Here is a 22,895-nt window from a genome sequence, read left to right on the forward strand (position 1 = left end):
GTTAACATCACTCTAATAGACCCCCAGGTGTTTAGTATGGAGTTAACATCACTCTAATAGACCCCCAGGTGTTCTGTATGGAGTTAACATTACTCTAACAGACCCCCAGGTGTTTAGTATGGAGTTAACATTACTCTAACAGACCCCCAGGTGTTTAGTATGGAGTTAACATCACTCTAATAGACCCCCAGGTGTTCTGTATGGAGTTAACATTACTCTAACAGACCCCAAGGTGTTTAGTATGGAGTTAACATTACTCTAATAGACCCCCAGGTGTTTAGTATGGAGTTAACATCACTCTAATAGACCCCCAGGTGTTCTGTATGGAGTTAACATTACTCTAACAGACCCCCAGGTGTTTAGTATGGAGTTAACATTACTCTAATAGACCCCCAGGTGTTTAGTATGGAGTTAACATCACTCTAATAGACCCCCAGGTGTTCTGTATGGAGTTAACATTACTCTAATAGACCCCCAGGTGTTCTGTATGGAGTTAACATTACTCTAACAGACCCCCAGGTGTTTAGTATGGAGTTAACATCACTCTAATATACCCCCAGGTGTTCTGTATGGAGTTAACATTACTCTAACAGACCCCCAGGTGTTTAGTATGGAGTTAACATCACTCTAATAGACCCCCAGGTGTTCTGTATGGAGTTAACATTACTCTAACAGACCCCCAGGTGTTTAGTATGGAGTTAACATTACTCTAATAGACCCCCAGGTGTTTAGTATGGAGTTAACATTACTCTAATAGACCCCCAGGTGTTTAGTATGGAGTTAACATCACTCTAATAGACCCCCAGGTGTTCTGTATGGAGTTAACATTACTCTAACAGACCCCCAGGTGTTTAGTATGGAGTTAACATTACTCTAATAGACCCCCAGGTGTTTAGTATGGAGTTAACATCACTCTAATAGACCCCCAGGTGTTCTGTATGGAGTTAACATTACTCTAACAGACCCCCAGGTGTTTAGTATGGAGTTAACATTACTCTAATAGACCCCCAAGTGTTTAGTATGGAGTTAACATCACTCTAATAGACCCCCAGGTGTTTAGTAGACATGTATTAAAAAATGCCTAAGTCACAGATTATTTTCTTGAAAATGGCCTAAGTCACTTTTTTTTGTTATGGAATGACTCTCATGTTTATCTTTTTGTAAAAAACATTTTGTTAACCCCTCAGGAAACCATTGTAAAAATCTGCATTAAAAACTCTTACATACTTGCGAGAAAATGTGTTTTTCCTTATTATCCGAAAATCATAAAAAATGACTTATGCATTTATCCTATGAGGCTAACGATATGACGAAAATAGCCGATCTACAAGCTCACCAACACGTCACAACACACGGCTGGCATACAACAACGGTCTAATTAAGCAAATAGCCCTAGGCCATTTTTTAAGAATTTCCGCTCACAACATGCCCAAAATAGGGACACCAGGCCAGGTCTAACGAAGTTAATGAAAAAGTCACCATGAATCATAAAGCGATTCCAATGGGGGCGGCGGTGGCTCAGGGGTAGAGTGCCTGGATGGCAACCGCAAGGTTGCCAGTTCGAACCCGGGCTCCCCCAGAGTTACTGTCGAAGTGTCCTTGAGCAAGACACTGAACCCCTAATTGCTCCCGATGTGCTAGTTGGTGCCTTGCATGGTTTCTGCTGCCATCGGTGTATGAATGTGTGTGTGAATGGGTGAATGTAATGCACAATCTCTGTAAAGCGCCTTGGATAAAGGCGCTATATAAATGCACCATTTACCATACCGCCGGTGCTGTACAGCGCCAAGCAAGTAGGTCCAATTGTTGCTTGTTATTAGAGACTAGCCCTTACCCGTTTGTTGTGAAATACTTAATTTATAATTTGTTAAATTGGAAAAAGGGCTTCGTTAAGACCTCCATATTATTATGGTCAATGCCTATGTGAGAAGTGGGAGTGATTGATGCAGGCAGTGAGGAGCTACGGCGGTCACAGTGACAGACATTGTCAGAATTATAGTATGATGATGATTATAGTATGATGATAACTAGTGAAATGTTTCAGCCCCCTACAGATTACTGGTGCTTTGTAAGCTCTCCGTTATGAAGCACTAGTACTGTATATATTGCCAAAGTACCCCTCTCTCTCTCTCTCTCTCTCTCTCTCTCTCTCTCTCTATCAGGGGAAGTTGTGGTTTAGGAGGAGGAACCACCCAAGATAAAAGATAATTCCAGTATTATAGTTTAGCATGAAACTAAAACAATCATTTTCTAGGAGGAGGGGGGGGGGCTTTGGCACACTTCCTGATTGCAGCAAGGTGCCTCCTGGGCAAGGTAAGTCAAAAGCCAGTCGTTTTGCCCCCAAGCCTAAAAAAATAACTGTATACTCCAGGGGTTCCCAAAGTGGGGTCCGGGACCCCCAGGCGTCCTTGAGGTAGTTCCATGGGGTCCCCAGCTAAATGATAGTTAGGAACCAAATGGACCCTTATGGGTCTGTAACTCTTGAGTGTACAAATTTGGTTCCATTTGTACAGTATAAATTGGGGGTCCCAGAGATAGAAATGCCATTAAATGGCTGTCCGTAGACTAATGCATGTCAAACTGGGGGGTCCTTGAAATCAAACAGGTTGAGAATCACTGCTAGAGCCGTACAAATCTTCTTATGGGGGTCCCTGGCATACCTTTTCAAATGGGGGTCTGCTGTGCTAATTAGTCAATGTGGGGGTCAATTTGGGGGTCCTTGACATGAAAAGGTTTGGTACACTGGTATACTCCACATCTTGCAAGGCTATTATGCCAAAACGAAGGAATACACTTGAACAATTGTTCAGTACTTTTCCTTCTACTCCACTACATCTCAGAGGAGCATAATATTATAATTTTAGTCCACTACAATTATTTGAAAACCTTTGTTAGCAATCGACTTACTTCATAGATTTTGATATTAAACAAAAACAGACATCTACAAGGCAAGCTCATGTTGCGTTGCGATCGGTTATTTTCAAAAGATTTTCCTACATTTCAAAACGTATGAAGAGGGACCTTCTGTATATAATATAATGACTACTTTGGTACTTTAAGTATTTTTTGATGCCAATACTATTGTACTGTCAATACGGGACTTCTGCATATATATATATATATATATATATATATATATATATATATACACACACACACACACACACACACAGTATTGATGCCATCACTGTCTTACACACACACACACACACACACCCCAACCCCCAACCAAAATACAGTACACATCATCCCACGCGAACGCGCATCCCAGCCAAAACTACAGTGATGATGGTGGGGGGGGGGTCCGCAATTTGTCGTTGCGCGGCGACGGTGTCGCGTGCACGAAAATAGCAAATCTACAAGCTCACGGCACCTTAGAAGAGTATATATTAACGTCACAGACCAGACGCGTTTCGTTTGTGAGCTTGTAGATCTGCCATTTTGGCCGACGAGAAACGCAACGTGCACTGTTTGATGATGACGACACACACACACACACACACACACACACACACACACACACACTCCCTTTAAAACAAACACACACGCGCACGGTGCCCTTTAAATTACACGGAACGACACAAATCAGCCAAACATGAGGAATTACAGTTACATTGATGATTAAATTAAACTACAAGCAAACTACAAGACTTTGTTTAAACCAATTGGCTCACAGCACATACTGACCGCTCGTGAGGAGAGGAAACGGTTGACAAAAACAGTTTTTATTACTCAAGTAAAAGTATCAATACTGTCTGCAATGTAGAAATTCGGCGTTACAAGTAAAGAGTCCGGAATAAAAAATGTACTCGAGTAAAAGTACAGTATGCTACCGTCCAAACGTAAAACTAAAATACATTTACTGATTGTAGTGGAGTAAAAACTAATAATATTTGCCTCTAAGGAACAGAAATGTTGAAATACTCCAGTAACCAGGGTATTATTTATTTTTTTGAAAATACTTCCGTACGGTACTTGAGTAAAAGTACTTTACACAACCGGACAAAAAAAGTGTCTCGCGGAAGAAAAGAAGGAAGGGAGGAAGGAGAGGAGACACACACACACACACACGCACACACACCACAGTGCAGTTATAACAGAGGCTTATAACGCCTGCTACAAAACAAAACGGCACGCCGCGGCCCTTCAAAAACACACACGGTGTCCGTGCGTCGCTGCGCGTTCCTCACCTACACAGTGGATGAGTTTGTGCCTCCATGAGTCCAGTTCCTGCCGAAAGCCGCGCCTCTCGATCGTGCATTGCTGCCTTTTACACAGACTCGCCATTTTCTAACCCCGACGAGTCCTCCTCCTCCTCCTCTCTGGACGGACGGACGGGCGCGTTCACGACGGAGAGAGAAGAGAGAGGGGACGCGAACGCGCATCAGTGTTGCCAGATTGTGTGAGAGAAATAAGCACCCATGATGGGTCTCTAATCTCTATAGGGAAGTGGTTCCCAAACCTTTTCATGTCAAGGACCCCCGGGCCGGCCCCAAATTGACACTAATTAGCCCGTGGACCCCCTGCCAGGGACCACCATAAGATAAGATTTGTACGTCTATAGCAGTGATTCTAAACCTAGCTGTTAAATTTCAAGGAACCCCAGTTTGATATGCAATAGGCTACTGACCCCCATTTAATGGCATTTCTATCTCTGAGACCACAATTTGTATTGTAAAATTAATGTTAATTTAACTCTGAGAGTTAAAGAGGTTTCAAACTATCATTTAGCTGGGGACCCCCTGGAACTGCCTCATGGACCCTGCCCTGGTCCTTGAGGGCGTTCCTAGGTGGTCCCCAGCTAAACGATGGAGAGTTGGTAACCATATTCCATCATTTGGTATCATCAGAAGAATTAGGGGCCTGGTTCATCAGGCTTAATTGCCTCTTAACCCTTTATTACAGTTTGATTTATCCATATCTCTCTCATTTATTGCAATATTGTCTGGGCAAGTACATATCCATCTAATTTACACACATTATTAATTATTCAAAATAAATTTGTAGGAATAGCTACCTCTTCTCACTATTTGGCTCCATCTGCTCCTCTGTTTAAAGATCTAAATGTATTGTCTATCTATGACAGTAGCCTATAAGTCCTGTTCTTTCATCTATAAATGCACTTACCTTCCAAATATGCTTCCTACACCTTTCAAAGAATATTTTAAAACAAACTCTCAAGTTCATGATTATAATACTAGACAATCTGACAATATTCATCCTCCCTTCAGCCGTACCACTCTTAGCCAATTCTCCATTAAAGAGTCAGAGGTTATTACTTGCGCAAGCAGAGCGCGCAAGTACTAGTTTCGCCCATTTGATGCGTATGCACCGTCCCAGTATGTACCGTGCATATGCACCGTCCCAGCATATGACGTCAGGGTATAACTAGTGGTATAGCTCTCAATGATGACGAAATAAAGATGTGGATTAAACTTTAATCTTTAACTTTAATCATTAAAGGACCCAATGCCAGAGTGTAATTGGTTTTCGATAAAACTAGAAACTTGTACCATACTTCATAATACTACTTTTTTACATGCATAAAGTAGGTAGGTAGCAAAGCTAAACCGAATAATTCAACATTTCAAACGTTCCTTCACAGAGAAGCTGAGATTTGACAGTTTGTAGTGGTCGACAGTATACTTGCGCGCTCTGCTTGCGCAACAAGCAAGTAGGCACTCGACAGAGTGCAGTTCTATAGTTTACTCTGGAATTCACACATGTCAACTCCTAAACATAGATTGAGGGCCAGCCTCTTGAAGCAACCCTCTCCACTTGATTCTAACGTAATTGTCGCGTTTATTCCGGGTGGTGGGCTCATTATAATATTAAGTGCCGACCCAGCTTATATATATGTAACTGCATGTTGTGTTGTATATGTATAGATGTTAGTGTTACTGCCTATATAGAAATACTCTGTGTTATATAAGAACAGAAATCCTCTTACCAACCAATTACAGTATCACAGGGATGTAGATATTAATACAGTAAATTGGGGGTAAAATGTGTTATACCAACTACTATACTAGAAGGAATGCGTAGTACGCATACTAGTGGGGCACAAGTCGATAATTGATGACAATAGCATGAGGAAGGAAGTATCAGATGTCGAGAGGCGTGCTTTCACAGAGATAACGCATATGCGTGTACCATTCCAGTTCATTCGAAAGCAATGTAGTGAACAGGAGACATGGCGTTTGCGTAAGTCTTTATAATGTGTTAATAAGTACGGTAAATACTCTGTCATAGTGATACGCTTGTGCAGTCGCTAGATCTGTGAATTAATAGTATGTGTTTGTGTTTCTTTTGTGTTTCAGTTTATTACCTAATGCAACTAACGCGACTAAAGTCGCGACCTCTGAATCTTGTGCTATTGATTGAAGAACATTTAGTTGTGGAAGCTATTTGAACTATATCTAAACACGGGCCAGACAAAGCAAATAAGGCTTTTACTGTACACAAGTTTAGTAGAAGTGTGTTTGTACGTGTGTGAGTGTGTTATGAGTTTTTAGTAATAAAATGGCTGGAAAATAAGTAAATGTTTGAGAGCCTTATTACAACTTGGAGGAAGTGTGTGTTCGAGTAGTATAACGGTGTGTGTTTAAATCACAATTTACTATACCTGTTTGTTACACCCCCATACGGAGGGTTGAATCAATAGTTGAACAAAGTTATGAAACAGCAAAGTTTAATTTTATCCGTACAGTAATGTAGCTTTATTGTGCATACTTAGACACAGACAGACATGCATGTACACTTAGGCAGTGTATTTGTACTTACTATTTGCGAATAAAACTAAACTAAACTAAGAGAGTGTAAAATTAAAGCAAATGGACACGGTTTCATTGTATGCTCTCAAAAGTTATAACCGTTTCAGTTCATACGACGCATGAGGCCGTCATAAGGATTCCGAAAAATTAGTGCCTATATGACGTCTGTGGACGTCCTAGCGACGTCCTAGTGACACGGGGCGAGATAAGAATATTCAGAATTCTTCCTATATTTCTTTTGGCATTTCGCTTTTCGCTTTCCGTACGCTAACGCTCTGTGCAACCATTAGCTTGTCATTGACTCCCATGTTAGCGCGGCGGAAAGAATGACTCGTATCTCCTAATGCAGGGCGCTCTCCGTGGTGATGAATGGATCGATATGCTGGCGCTTCATTTCTGCTCCTCATCCGTCTCTCCCGCAAAATTTGAACGCTTTTTGGAGTGTAAAAAAATAATCGGGGATGTGAGGTCACTTTGTAAAGTCAACCTTTTTAGGAAAGTGTTTCCGGTTCATGGCTTTCAGAGTAAAAGCGATCAGACAACTCTGGCACCCCGGAGCTTCTATTTTGATGCACTTCCGGCACTAAATGTGTTTAAACAGCTGCATTACTTAATTCACAAGAAGGCTATAGCCTACAAATGAGAGTAGAAGAATTGTTATTTTGACCAATGTTTGCTTGTTATCTCTCCTAAACCAACATCAATATACAGCATGGAATTGCGGACAAAATCTTATCCAACGACAACAAAATATTCTTTAGTTTTGTGTCTGAGTATATGGGCTCTATTTTCATCCATGCTAAACCCATTATCCCTAAATTACTTTGCATTTTTATTACTATTTTGAAAAACATTTTTGACTAGTTAAAATAGCCAATCTACATCGACACATTGTGAGCTTGTAGATGCCGTCATGCCGAATAAATAATAGCCTTAATATGAAAAAGGTTGAAAACCACTGACTACGCTATTTGAAAATAGCAGATCTGCTATTTAAAACAAAACCAAAAAATTGGGAAAAAGTGACAAATGTGGAATATATATCCGGGTGGAGTCTTTGGACAAAATAATACTTTAATGTGAGGGTCCATGGCAGACATGGAAATGTGTGAGAGCTGGTTAAAGCAACATTAGGAAACAAGTCCAAATAAGCAACTACACCTTAGAAACCAAGTACAAAAAAACGCACAACTACCAATGTAATTATAACAACCAACTTCACAGAAAAAGAAGCACAAAGTCACTTATAATTAGCAGACATGGCAACACTGTACTACGATGCAGACAGGCATCGATTCGCATTACAGGTTGCAGATCCGGTCTAGAACGGATACGGAAACGGTCCTTGTGTTCGCACGTATGTGTATGAGCAAATTGCCGGATACAGTATAATACTGGCTCTACGCGGGATATGACTATGAATTGAAATTTGAATTGACTACTACTGAGCATTGAATGTAAACCTCAGGCTTTCTACAGGTAGGCCTACAAATAAAAATAAAAGTTACACAGCTAGTTCCCAGGCTTTTATTTTTGTTCGCATTCCACATTTCTGATGAATTGAATATGAAATACAATTACTTTGATTGACTGATTGATTGATTGATTGATTGATTGAAATATTTATTGAAATATTTATTAACAGTTTGCAGAATTACAGTACATTTCAAGCACAACTCAATACAAAGACTGTTGTTAACTGTGAGTGGACGACCCAATAAAGCAATGAAGCATTACACTTGTTTACAAGAGGTTCCACCTTGTTATTCATCAAAACATTTAGAGACGTACAAATATACACTTCTAGCCAAAGAACAGAATAGGAATTCACCATAAAGGAGGTAAAAAGGGAAAGAAAGAATTTTACGCGGGCCAGTTTTGAATTGCAGCTGTCCGTAGGTGCCCTTTGAGAGCGGTTTTGAAGGAGTCAAGGGATTCGCATGTCTTAATGACTATAGGGCGTTCCACATTTTGGTGGCATGAGCGAAAATAATTTAGTCCCTTGTTTGTGCCGAATCTGGGTTGCACATGGTTTGTTGCACTCCCTCTGGTGTTGTGGGTGTGGACTTTGTTGACATAAAGGAAGTATTTGACAGGTACATGGGTATCTTTTGGTGTATCGAATCTTGTGGACCAGACCCATTGCAAGATGCTGTACTCTGTCGTCGACCCTAAGTCATTCCAGCCTGTCAAAGTGGGCAGGGGTGAGGTGGGTTCGGGGGGTGAGGCCAAGTAGGAGCCTGACCAGTTGGTTTTGGGATGTCTGGAGCCTAGTATTAAGGGCCTTTGAGGTGCTGTGGTACCCCAATGGAAACATAGGCTTTCTTGGGTTTAATTCCACATTTAGCAGACCTTGTATCAAACTGTACTTTACTTCCCTTTGATTATTTTTCCAGCAAACTGCTAATAAAGTATTCAGTCAATCAATCACAGATAGTGGTTAAGTGGTACCACAAGGTTGCTATAGTAAGGTGTCACATGCCAAAAGAAGAGCATAGGCTATTTACAAAATGACAGATTGTCAGCTTGTAGATCTGTTATTTGTTTTGTCAGTGGTGCAATGCAGTGGAACAGCACATTATACTAAAGTAGGCCTATTCTACTGCATTGGTTCTCAAAGTGGGGTCCAGGGACCCCCAAAGAGAAATTTCTGGAATATCTTGAAAAAATCACACCCGTGTGAACTGAGTGGTGCAACTCCCCTCTCCTTCCCTCCTCTCTCTCTCTCTCTCTGTTTCTGGCACAACAGCGCCCCTACTGGTACCAATAGTCATACTGGTGCTCATTAACGTCACATAGGCGGACACATAGGTGAACCAACACGGACATTGCCGTTCTTTGGAGTGGTTGCACCACTCAAAAACGTTAACACGAATCTTTTGTGGTGGGGGTCACTGACAAAATAGATAAAATTGTGGGGGTCCTTGACATGAAAAGGTTTGATAACCACTGCTAATTAACACTGAAGTACAATGGATGGATGGATGGATGTACTTGAGTATTTCCATTTTTTATACTTTATTATCCACTAGGCCTATACATTCCAGAGTCAACCACTGCAGATTTATATTGGGCCTATATTAATACAAATACTAAATCAAGTAATATTATGCATTGTTTAAAGGGTGAAGATACTTAATTGTATCTACAGTAGGCCTACTCAAATCAAGTGGATGATCCACATGATTCGACACATGCGTTCCACAGTGACCGGTGTCGAGTTGGTCGGACCCGCGGTTGTCCAGAACCGCCACAAATGGCCTCTGCCCGGCCTCTGGACAGGTCCACTGCCCATGCAGGCTCCATGTGGAGCTGGCCTGTTCTGACATCACAACACTCCATATTTGGGCATGCCTGACACAGAACTCCATGTGTGTACGTCTGTAATCCACGTAACTCGAGAACCGTTCCCCGGCCGCCTCGCCGACTTCAAATTCCACACACGCGTTTCCACACCCAGGGAGTGCATTGCATGGTCACGTAACTTGAGAACCGATCGCCATTCCACAGTGCAGTGCCCGGTGTCGAGTTGGTCAGAACCACGGGTGTCCAGAACTTCCACAAAAGGCCTCTGCCTGGCCTCTGGACAGGGCCCCTGCCCAGGCTTCATGTGGAGCTGGCCTGTTCTGACATCAAGACACTCCATATTTGGGCATGCCTGACACAGAACTCAATGCACGTGTGTACGTCTCCACTTAACTTGAGAACGGTTCGCTGCACTGACTTTTATAAGCCATAAAACAAATTATAAGCCTATTGAAATGCAAATATAGCAACAGCAATAACAGTGAAATACAGTGTAGAGTTAGAAACGCCCAAAATAAATCAGTCCCTGACATTTACAGCCTAATCATTATATTTGATTTGATTATGACTCAGTTATATAAAATAAATAAATAAATAGACACTAAGTGACTAACGCTAAGGACTATAACGTCATCTATCTATATGCATTATCCGAGCCAGCGTACCATTTTTGCTCCGTTGTAATTCGCTAACGGTTGCTCGGAAACCAACGACCTCCCAATGACAGCTCTAGAATCCTTCCGGGCTATGGGGTCTTTATTGGAGAAAACCACAGTAATAACACACCGCCGGACCGGTGCGTGTTTGACGTCCGCAGCTCGTGCAGATCAGACACCTATATAGGTGGATTCCATGTTCCAGAGACGGCGGGGGTTGTAGTGCGCAGGTAATTAGCCTTAATTGGGCTTGTATTGCTTTGAATAAGCGGTCATATTAATTCAGTAGGTGTGCTTTTTTTATTTGGGAGTTTTTGGCACTCAATTTAGGCTTCTATTCTGGTTACAGTAACAGGAGGCGGCGTCCTGCAACATTGTAACGGCTGTCTGTCAGGTGATCCCCGGGTTATACACCGACACCGTAGTATGGTGTCGCGCCACTCGCATGTCAAAAACATGAACAGATCTACAAGCTAACAACGCGTCGTCAGCTTGTACAGTAGATGATCAGATCTGTCCCTTTTTGACAACCCATGATGAAACTCTGTTTTTCCCTGCCCGGGATTCGAAGCTCGTCACCTCGGTCTCCCTCTCCCCGGTCTCCCGCTGCCCGCATGATGAGCGACCACCGCACCAGGGGAGATATTTGCGCTTATGAGCTTCTGGCGGTACTACTGCTTGTCATCGTCAACCCAATAGCTGTCCTATACCCAACCCGCGACACGCCATGCCATGTGTCTACATTTCTCAATGGAAAGGATATAGTATAGTGAGACCTCCACCATGCACTGCATATCTATAGCATATACATTGTATTAAACTGCAATCCGGAACTTATTTTAATAAATGAAAGCTGGTGTAAATAAGAGAACTTCTTTGGTTAATAAGTGTTAAATTGCTCTGTACTCTGATAATAATCATTTAATACATGTAGTATTTGTTCAGTAATGGGCACCGGCAATGCCGGCATCCCATGCATCTCTGCAGCTCTTTAAGAAGATAGGAATAGGGGATATTCATTTCATCCAGTCATATAGGCCTACTATATTGGAACGAAACCACTGTGAAACTAGAAAAAGTGCCCTACTGGGCACAGGTCTCCACCAGGATGAGCAGATGTGAAGAATTCCAGGCAAAGGTTTTTCCTTGGCCTCTAGGGAGTTGGCATACAAAGTTATCCACAGATCCGTGCAGTTAGAGGTAAAAACACTTTTCGGCCAGTTATAGCGCCACCTTGAGGCTGAGTTGAAATTGTTCATGTGGCATTTCGTCCTCTGCCTAGTGGGAATGTGGGTGCACAATTTCACGGAAATCACGCGATGTGTTCATGATTTGCAGCATTTTGTTTGAGACTGAGCACTCCTGTGAACTTTGGAAGCCAATCTTAACCAATCAGGATGGAGTCTGAGAAATCTGAAAGACCGGTTTCGTTGAATGGCTCTAGAGAGACTGTGTACCAATTTGCGTGATGTTTGGACAAAATCTGTAGGTGTACTGTGCAAAAACTTGTTTTGCACAAAGCGGCCTCCTGGTGGCGCTATAACAGGCCGTTCTGGAAATCTGAAAGACCGGTTTCGTTGAATGGCTCTAGAGAGACTGTGTACCAATTTGCGTGATGTTTGGACAAAATCTGTAGGTGTACTGTGCAAAAACTTGTTTTGCACAAAGCGGCCTCCTGGTGGCGCTATAACAGGCAGTTCTGGAAATCTGAAAGACTGGTTTCGTTGAATGGCTCTAGAGAGACTGTGTACCAATTTGCGTGATGTTTGGACAAAATCTGTAGGTGTACTGTGCAAAAACTTGTTTTGCACAAAGCGGCCTCCTGGAGCGGCCTCCTGGTGGCGCTATAACAGGCCGTTCTGGAAATCTGAAAGACCGGTTTCGTTGAATGGCTCTAGAGAGACTGTGTACGAATTTGCGTGATGTTTGGACAAAATCTGTAGGTGTACTGTGCAAAAACTTGTTTTGCACAAAGCGGCCTCCTGGTGGCGCTATAACAGGCCGTTCTGGAAATCTGAAAGACTGGTTTCGTTGAATGGCTCTAGAGAGACTGTGTACCAATTTGCGTGATGTTTGGACAAAATCTGTAGGTGTACTGTGCAAAAACTTGTTTTGCACAAAGCGGCCTCCTGGAGCGGCCTCCTGGTGGCGCTATAACAGGCCGTTCTGGAAATCTGAAAGACCGGTTTCGTTGAATGGCTCTAGAGAGACTGTGTACGAATTTGCGTGATGTTTGGACAAAATCTGTAGGTGTACTGTGCAAAAACTTGTTTTGCACAAAGCGGCCTCCTGGAGTGGCCTCCTGGTGGCGCTATAACAGGCCGTTCTGGAAATCTGAAAGACCGGTTTCGTTGAATGGCTCTAGAGAGACTGTGTACGAATTTGCGTGATGTTTGGACAAAATCTGTAGGTGTACTGTGCAAAAACTTGTTTTGCACAAAGCGGCCTCCTGGAGCGGCCTCCTGGTGGCGCTATAACAGGCCGTTCTGGAAATCTGAAAGACCGGTTTCGTTGAATGGCTCTAGAGAGACTGTGTACGAATTTGCGTGATGTTTGGACAAAATCTGTAGGTGTACTGTGCAAAAACTTGTTTTGCACAAAGCGGCCTCTTGGTGGCGCTATAACAGGCCGTTCTGGAAAGTTTGGGGCAGAGGTTCATCGTTGGCATCCAGGGAGTGTGTGTGCAAAATTTGGCATCGACCGGGTTAACGGTGGCCGAGATTAGCTGCTCATGGACACACGGACAGACGGACACACACACACACACACACACGGACACACGGACGGACGGACGGACGGACGGACGGAGTGCAAAACATACTCTCCCCCTAGGCCTTCGGCCTGGTGGAGACAATTAGGCTAAAGCTCATAAATGGGTTATCTTTCCAGATTGCGTGAAACCAGACAGTAACTCACCTGAATGGAGGCTATTTTCTGTTTACTGGAGGGATGGGGAGACCCCTGTCACTGAGCAAATACTCTAGTTTCAACCCTTTTCATATCAAGGCCCATTATTTATTCGGCATTTGAGCCACGGACCACCATTTGATGAGATTTAGCCTCTCAGACTCAAAACGTATAATATTTTGTTATTGTTAATTGGATAAATATTTCTGTCCACAATTCCATGCTGTGTTGATGTGGTATACCATTAGGAGAGATGCAGGCAAATGTTCAAAATAATAATTCTTCTAACTCTTGAGAGTGTAAAATGAGATCGAATGGACCCATACGGGTTCATTCAGTTTCATTTCACGCTCTCAGGAGTTAAAGATCTATATAAGAGTCCATTTGGTTATACCAACTCTCCATCATATAGCTGGGGACCACCTGGAACCCCCTAAAGGACCACTGGTGGTCCCCGGACCACTGGTTGAAAACCACTGCTCTAGAATTCTATAAGAGGCATGTGCGCGTGACATCACATACCCGGAAGTTATGCGGGAACGAGTGGCAAAAAACGCTACAGTTTTCTGCACCACAAAGGGAGGGACTTTCGCCCACAAAAGGGAGGGACTTTCGGCCTATAGTTTTAGACCGCGACGGAGGGGCGCCGTCTCAAGCAAACTTGAGCCACGAGAGACACCATCGAGCACGCTAAAGCGAGCAAGTTGCCGTGTCAAGCGTTGCAAAGTTCGCTTGAGTTGAGCCGACTCAGCCCTGTCCGAGTTGCGACCCCCCCCCCCCCCCCCTATACAATGAACACAGTGGAGCACTCCTTTCCCCGAAAGTGGTATTGCAGCTTCGAGCGGCACTGGGCCATACATGGGCTGGCTCACGCCGCGAGCCAATACACAACAACCACGGCGTTCGTTCATGACTCGCTCGCACACGCACGCACGGTACTCGGCAAAGCGGGTGCCTATGGGCTATAGTTCCAAACATTGCTCCTATGGCTGGAACTATCCCATTGAGATAGAATTAGCAATTCCACATTCCATTGTTACAATGGGAGTCAACGCTAGTGTCGGCCACTCTCTTACTATATTACACTGGTTCAAGTATGGCCCAATTCCATCCCAAAATGCAGCCACATTAATTCCATTTTCTCCAGAAACTGGCTGTATCAAATATTAATGGACATCATTAACGACGCACAGCCACCCCCCAGACAGAAAGGCCGGGATGATCGGTTTATTTTTCAAACACAGTTCTTATATGAAGCGACCTAAAATCGCCCTATGGGGATTTCAATGCAACTAAAAAAATGCATGAACCTGTGTACTTGCGCCCTCTACTGAAAGTGATGTCAGACTTCGGCGCTCTATTGCAGCTGCAGCCATTAAATCTAGAATTATTATCCACTCTCTGCAAAGTTTTTGTTTAATAAAAATCCACCATGTTATGAGCTACTTTCTGTGATCAAAATAAGAAGTACTGCCAGAAGGTCATGAGTACACTACATGGTAGACTTCGGTTTGAGTCCTGGGTAGGACATAGTTCTGTATTGCAGATTTAACAATATAGCAAGGCAAGGGCCATTCACAAGTTATTTTACTGTTTTAATCATGTCGTGAATAATTCAAGTATAGGCAGCATGGGTAGAATTACATCTCGGTAGCAGTCCCTTACATAAGTGTTACGCTTAACATTGTCAAATAATAAAATAAATGTATTAATCACTTGAAACATTATTAAAATAGGCTTGATTACTATTCTTCTTTTCTAATTTAAGAAACATTTTGTAATTTTCTTCATATTTTAGAAAATGTTTGAACGTTGTTTTTGAAAAAAAATTGGGTAAGACATTTATTTTTTGGGAAAGTAAAAAAAAAAAAATTGTAGCACTTTTCCATCATCATCCATCATCTCTATGCAGTATATGCTAGTCTTGCTAAAATATGGATCTACGCTGTGAATATGAATATGAACTCAAATATGGAGTTCCACATTGCCTGGCAAAGATATGATTTATAGTTATTGATGCAGCAGCTACAGAAAATATAATTTGTTTTAATACACCAACATGTAATGTAATCTGATCTTCTAATCTACTTTACTGCCTTAACATTTACAGTACGTTACAAGTACCACTATAATGTTTTCTTGTGTATGTGTGCACTGTGCAGGAGGGGTGACAATGACTCTGACCAGAGGATCTTTCACCTACGCCAGTGGAGAGGAGTACCACGGCGAATGGAAGGAAGGCAAGACACACTGTGAAACCCTGGGTGTTCATTTAACTCTGCCTAAACCAGTTCCCTAACGGTGGGTCAGGACTCAGGACCCATTTTGGGACCATAGACCAATTTCTAAGGGTCATTTACTAATAGCCCCTTTTTTAGAATTTACAAAACTAAAACTAAAAAAACACTTTAACCCTCTAAGACCCAGCGTTGCTTTTTAGCAACAATTTTATTTAATTTAATTACTAAATTATTATTATTTTTTTCTGTTATTTTTTCACCTAAACGTCATCAGTGATGTTCATTGCAATGCCATTTCAATGCCATTGGTCAAGACCCAGCGTTGCTTTTTAGCAACAATTTTATTTAATTTAATTACTAATTTTTTCTTTTTTTTTTCTGTTATTTTTTCACCTAAACGTCATCAGTGATGTTCATTGCAATGCCATTTCAATGCCATTGGTCATGATATTTGCATATAAATACCCCCCACAGAGGCTGAAAAAATGTCTGGACTCTGTGCAATTTTGAACATTTTTTAACCTAAGACTTTTGACCTTTACCCTAATAAAAGTAGGTAAAATAATTGTAATATATGTTTTTCTGTGATCATTAGAATGTATAGAACATGTTTTATTCATTATTGTGAAAGATATCCCCAAAATGTAAATTATTAATTTATTATATTATTATATAATTATTATAAAATTTTCATCAAACTTTTAAATATATATATTTTTTAACATATTGTTTAGTCTTAGTCCTAGTAGTACAAAGTAGTAGTAAGGTTGAAATCTATTTTTTGCAAGTAGAAATTAATGCGGGTGTTAGAGGGTTAAACATTTTTTCAACAGAATTTTATAAAGTTCATAAAAATATATATTTATGTAAGAATTCAGTGGAAAATAGAAGATCTACAAGCTCACAAGGCGTCGCATTGCAACCATAGACTTGCAACGCATTGTTAATTGTTTTCACAAGCTTGGTTCCCGGGGAGACTTTCTCTTTTGGGTCTTGAGACAAAGAATGTTTGGTAACCACTGGTTTAAACAACATGCTATCTAAATAACATTCTTTTAATTTGTGGTCTGTATCTGCATAGTAAAAAGTACAACGTAAAAACTAGGCTAATATTAGTTAGTAATATTAGTCAAGCTAATATGAATCCAGTTTTCACCAGCCTATATATTATCATATCATATTATCTTATCTATTATTTTATTGTCTTGTTATTATCGTAACTATGTTGTGTGCCAATAATAGTTTATTTCCAAGCTCACAGCTGTTCAATCAATGACGAACAACACATGTATATCCACATTCGCTGATCAAAAACCTTAGTTGTAACTTGTAACTCTACTTTAACTTGGTTTTGGTAAAATGATAATATGACACATGAATACATTCATTTATTGAAAAGTAACTGTTAACATAACAGGAATGCACAAAGTCAGGAATGCACAAAGTCTCAGGTGCACAAATAGGGAACCGTCCAATATCGACATTATTAAGAATTTAGGACAAAGGATACTGAAAGAACATTTTGACACCAGCAAAGGTAACATCCCTCAATGTTCCCATATGGCTTTGGACCTCATTAAACTTTGTAGTCGACTCCTTTCCTTTAGAAAACCTAGAGTATTACTTTTGGCATGATCAAACTAGAGTAGTCTAACATGTTCCCTGGATAATGTTATTTCCTTGTGGTCATGGACATAATTTGCAAGGAGTTTAATATCTTACTACTGAAGGCTATTTACGACTACAAATCCTCAATATAGCTTATAAATGAAGTCATGTTTGCGTAACCCACGGGAGCCCTGTTTTGTACTTTGTGGTACTGTAACTATGGTGACATGCAGAGAAAATAGCCGATCTACACGCTGACAACACATCACTTGGTGTTACGTTGTGAGCTTGTTGATCAGAGCTTTTTTGCATTTCTTCTAATAATCCCCCCCCCCCCCCCCCCTTTTTGACTTTCTTTGGACATTTTCCCTAAATAGGGATGCCAGGGTTAATGTGGTTAGAGGCGAATATTTTATGGAAACTCAAAGAGTTCACCTGAAATAAAAATGATCATAAAATGATAGTAAAATGTATAATGTTTCAATAGACAAACACATACCGGGCACACAGGTAATGGTGCCCGTGACGAACATGAAAGCTCAAGCTATTAAGACAAATCCTAATTAGCTAGCATTGGCAACACCCCATGACCACCGCAGCCAGATTGACCTGCTGTAGCTTTGTCAAACCTTTGGGATTAGACTTGAAACTATTAGAACTCGACAACTCGTACAGTGTGAAAGCTGTTCTGAAAGCAAATCATTCAATATTGTAAGAATTCAATAGCACGAGAAGTACAGTCAGTGACCATTATTTATCTGTCCTCATGTAAGCCAAAAGTCATACAACTGTGACGGTCATTGAAAATACTTGATACTCAAGATATTGAGTACAGTTTTGGTACAGTTGAACCAGATACAGTTTGGTATCAGTCCTTTTTGTTGTGTGACCCGACTGTACAGCAAATTCTGAATTAGGCTTCAGCCTGAGACATTAAGCTGAAGTACCAACTAAATATTGATCCCATTTTATTTTCTGCCCACTTTCAAAAGAGGCAACGTAAAAATATCACTTGAAAGTCATGTGAGAAAATAAAGTTAAACCATCTCGTCTAGTACTGCCCGCATCTAGTGCAGCAGCCGGGATGTTTGATTGCAAAAGAAGGGTTCAGAAACATGCGTTCCGATGAAGCTGCAGCTGAAATGTTGAACCGTAAAGCAGTACATTATTGCCTTGGAGGTGTTGTAAGTGATATTGTATTAAAATAAGTGGTAAATAGCTCCATGTTCCGATAATAACCATCGCTATAGAGCGTTTGTTCAGTAACAGGAGTCTCCCCAAAATACATTTTGAGGTTGTGATACAGAATTCATCCAGTCAGGAGAGAGAACTTCATATAGGACACAGGATAAACAAGTGAAATTAGAAATAGTGAAACAAAAAAAATGAGCAGACTAAAATGGAACTGGAACAATTTGAAGCTGATGAATGGGTTCTATCTCTTGATTAGATAAAATTGTTGACCCACCTGAAAACAGAGAGCCAGAGAGAATTATATATTTGTAACTGAATTCATCTGAGATGTTGAATAAACAGCGTACATACAGTACTTACAGTACATGCCTTGCATGTTTCCATAGCCAGCCTCCTAAATAGAAATCCCTGCTAAAAAACCTGCTGGCTTAGGCTGCTGTAATTCCCACTGCACTCGAGGCAGATGGGACTCCTAATTCAGTGGTAAACCTTTAGCTGACATAGGGGGAACGGTACTTAAATCCCAGACCCATGTGACATATGTGCTGGCTTTACACACAGTATGAAGAGAATATAAAAACACAGGTGCACGTTGAAATGGCATATATATCCTCGGACACATTAAAATTAAATACCGTAATTTGCAGGGAAATCAGTTAAAAAAATAAAACAAATGTGTTTGGTTGAGTATGTTAATATAATATACTAATATACACATAACAGTTTTTTACTAACGACTACGGTGATTGGAAGTGATAGATGCCTACTCCTCTATTGAGGTATGTTGTGGTACCCGGGCAGTACCCACAATGCCCTCATACCCGATCAACTACAGATCTACCACTCAAATATAGAACAAACATGGGAAATTCTCATTCTATACTCTGCCACCGAAATGTGTAATGCCTTGAGGCGGACGCCATCCATTTCCTTCAAAACTGGCCTGAATAAACACCTGTCGGGAGAACAAAAGGGGAGATAAATGCAATTTCCCATAGAAAGGAGGTGTCATTCACTGCTGACGTATTTCCTTTTACTCCTCTGTACATAATAGTGGTTTGTATTTGATGATGACATGTATTATTTATTGTGTTATTTGTATGCTATGACGATGAATTGAATATATAAGACCTCAATGTAAACAAGTCCCCAGGATTTATTTGTAATGTCTGACTGTACCACGTGCTGTTTACATTTTTGAGTAGTAGTATTCAATCAACAAAATAAATAAATGCTGGCAAGAGGTACTGCGTAAAATGTATACATATACATGCTGTATACATTTTGGCACTTGCATGCATGGGAGACCAGAGTTCAAATCTCGGGTAGGACATAAATCATACATGTCAATAATATCCCTGTGACATACCTGACCCGGAGATATTCAAGGCCATTTCCCTTGGAGTACAGGTAATGATGTCCATGTCTTTGTTTGTTTGTGTGTGTGTGTGTGTGTGTGTGTGTGTGTGTGTGTGTGTGTGTGTGTTGTGCGTGTGCGTGTGCGTGTGCGTGTGCGTGTGCGTGTGCGTGTGTGTGTGTGTGTGTGTGTGTCTCTTCTACCTCAGGTCGGAGGCATGGGGTTGGGCAGCTCAAATTCCAGGATGGAACCTGCTACACAGGACAGTTCGAGAACGGGCTCTTCCACGGTGCCGGTGTACTGCAATTCACAGATGGATCTAGGTGTGTTCAGGGGGGTTGAAGTTAAAAAGGATAGAGCCCTGTGGGACTCCGGTCAGCTATTGTTGCTGTCGGGCAAGAGACCTCTTATTTCCATATTCAAACGTTTTTCTTTCGTAAATGAATGCCCTACTTGTAACTTGATCATACTACAGTGTCATACGAAAGTGTCAAAAATAGCCGATGTACAAGCTCGAAACGTTGTGTGAAGCGATGCGTTTGGAACTTGTCAATCTGCTATCTGTGCCATTTCTGAATTTTAATCCTTAAAATAAACAGTTTTGGACATATGAGGGTTTCCACCCGTGCTATAAGGTTTAAGTGGTTAAATCAGTTGACCAACTTTCACAGGCACTGCACCTGTTATGAGCCTACTGTTATATATAAATTATGCAAAGCACACCCAATCGTTTGCATTGGCTACGCTGTCCTCCCTTGGGCTGGGTGGAAGTGACGCGCGCCAGTCCGTTCCATTGCCATTGTTTAGCTAACTAGCTATAGCCCGCTACCGGCGGTAATGCACTGTAGCTTGCCTGAAAGTGCATACAATCATCAAGTACTATGTGCAGGTTTGGATTCTGGAACAGGGTTGCCACCATAGACTGTAAAAAATATGGACAAAGCGTTCTCCGGGTCTAACATGAACGTAAAATGAAGCCTGTCAGTCCTTGTATTGTAAGTCGCCATCTTTCTAGATCTGTTTGGGCCCAGCTGGCCATTGGCTGGCCCAGACAACGAGGCGGGACTTCCCCCCTTCTTCTCCGTTGGTTTTTATTTTGACTCGAGTGGGAGGGGGATCCCGATCATAGACTGTAACGGTAGCCACGCCCCTCAGAACATACGTGACTTTATGGTAATTTTTTTAACTGTCTGACTGCCCCCCTGGTTGCCACGTGCTCGCGAGGCCTTGAGGCTCAAGCAAGTGCCCGCGCCAAGCAGCCGATGCAGTCACGGCGCTCGCCTTACTGTCAAGTGATGTAAAAATCACAGTGGTGGGGGTGTGATTTGCAAAATGTGTTACAGGGAATGACATGCACTCTGTATGTACTGCACACCTCAGGTACGAGGGAGAATTTGCACAGGGGAAGTTCCAGGGTGTGGGAGTCTTCAATCGATATGATGGCATGGCCTTTGAAGGAGAGTACAAAAGTGGCCGTGTGGAGGGATACGGTGAGTCTGGCTCCATTAATGGCGTAATGGAGGAGTTAGTTTAGACGAAGATATAGCCATTCAAAAAGCTTGTAGATTGGCTATTTTTGCACTCAACCAAGTTTATACCTCATAATTTTTTGTTGCAGTGCTACTGCGGCTCCAGCTGATCTCTCTGTGTGCCCTTTGTCCTGTGTCCAGGATTGTTGACGTTCCCAGACGGTGGACACGGTATGCCGCGGAACGAGGGTCTGTTCGAGAATCACAAGCTTCAGAAGAGGGAGAAGTGTCCGGGGGTGGTGCAAAAGGCTCAGGCCGCAGCCTCCAATGCCCGCAGTCTGGCATTATGACCCGCGTGACCCAGGATACAACATGGTCAGGGTTCCAGCATGACCTCAGGGACTATACTGAAGAACACCACCCACCGTCTTTCTCTCTTCTAATCACTTTTTCTCTTGCCTTTCACAATTTGGCTTTGAATGCAGAAGACGCGTAAGCAAATAGCCTATGACGTGTTCATGTTTATTGACGATCGCGGACCATGCCCTCATAAGGTGTCTTACACTGCTTTTCCATTGCAAGGTCCTACCACCTCGACTGACTATAGCTTTGTCATATCAACTCTCTGTGTAGGCTAACAATGCTAAAAAGTTAAAACTAACGTTAATGCCGTCAGGAAACTATTTAATTGTACAATATCTGTACAAAAAACTGGTTTCTGATACCATTTTAGGTGAGAAATAATAGGCCATAAGGATTTGATAAATGGAGTTATTGTGCAATGTCAGCAGTTAGAGGCCAGCCTGAGGCTGTGTGGAACTCCATATTTGGGCAAATATTTGATGAGGCGAACTCCATAGTAAGGACAAAATGTATTCAATCATTTATTTGGACTAGAGAGGTTGCGTGGGGCCTCTACGGCGGTGCCCAACGGGCACTGGCCTACTTGGAATGATGCAAGTTGGAAATGCACCCAGATATGATAATAATAATAATAATAATAAAACTTTATTTGTATAGCACCTTTCATGACATCAAATGCAGCTCAAAGTGCTTTACAGAACAATGGAGAATAAAATAAAAGCAAAGCATAAAAGAAAAGCAAGGCAACGACATTAAAAAACAAGCAGTAATGCAATACAGTGAGGACATGAATAACACAAAATATAAGATCACTTAAAGGCAATGTTGTAGAAGTGGGTCTTGATGTCTGTGTCCCTTTTATGCCTGACGTCAGAATGATGTCAGATGTGTCCCTTTATTCCTATGGAGTTCTGTGTCAGCGATGCCCAAATATGGAGTGTTGGGATGTCAGAACAGGCCAGCTTATGGAGTTCTGTCTCAGGCATGCCCAAATATGGAGTGTTGTGAGGTCAGAACAGGCC

The 22,895-nt window shown here is 41.8% G+C and overlaps 2 protein-coding genes across 5 annotated transcripts in view; one reads left to right on the forward strand and one right to left on the reverse strand.

Annotated features, from left to right (window-relative positions):
* Positions 1 to 4,318, reverse strand: part of LOC310866148 (ligand-dependent corepressor-like) — a 39,837-nt gene extending 35,519 nt beyond the window's left edge. For 2 of the 4 annotated variants that reach the window (XM_083775566.1, XM_083775569.1), the window contains exon 1: positions 4,191 to 4,318. In XM_083775566.1, coding sequence (XP_083631692.1) covers positions 4,191 to 4,287 — 97 coding nt within the window. In that variant the 5' untranslated portion in view covers positions 4,288 to 4,318. The remainder of the gene's footprint in view (positions 1 to 4,190) is intronic. The other 2 variants (XM_083775567.1, XM_083775568.1) reach the window with 2 other exon arrangements.
* A 6,531-nt stretch (positions 4,319 to 10,849) lies between these two features.
* morn4 (MORN repeat containing 4) lies at positions 10,850 to 22,558 on the forward strand. Its single transcript, XM_083775361.1, has 5 exons — positions 10,850 to 10,965; positions 15,805 to 15,882; positions 20,250 to 20,364; positions 21,422 to 21,531; positions 21,712 to 22,558. The coding sequence occupies exons 2-5, from the start codon at positions 15,816 to 15,818 to the stop codon at positions 21,858 to 21,860; spliced, it is 441 nt and encodes a 146-aa protein (XP_083631487.1). The 5' UTR covers positions 10,850 to 10,965; positions 15,805 to 15,815; the 3' UTR covers positions 21,861 to 22,558.
* The last annotated feature ends 337 nt before the right edge of the window (positions 22,559 to 22,895 follow it).

This window comes from Protomyctophum parallelum (assembly GCF_964188405.1).
Source record: "Protomyctophum parallelum genome assembly, chromosome: 10".
NCBI classification, from domain to species: Eukaryota; Metazoa; Chordata; class Actinopteri; order Myctophiformes; family Myctophidae; genus Protomyctophum; species Protomyctophum parallelum.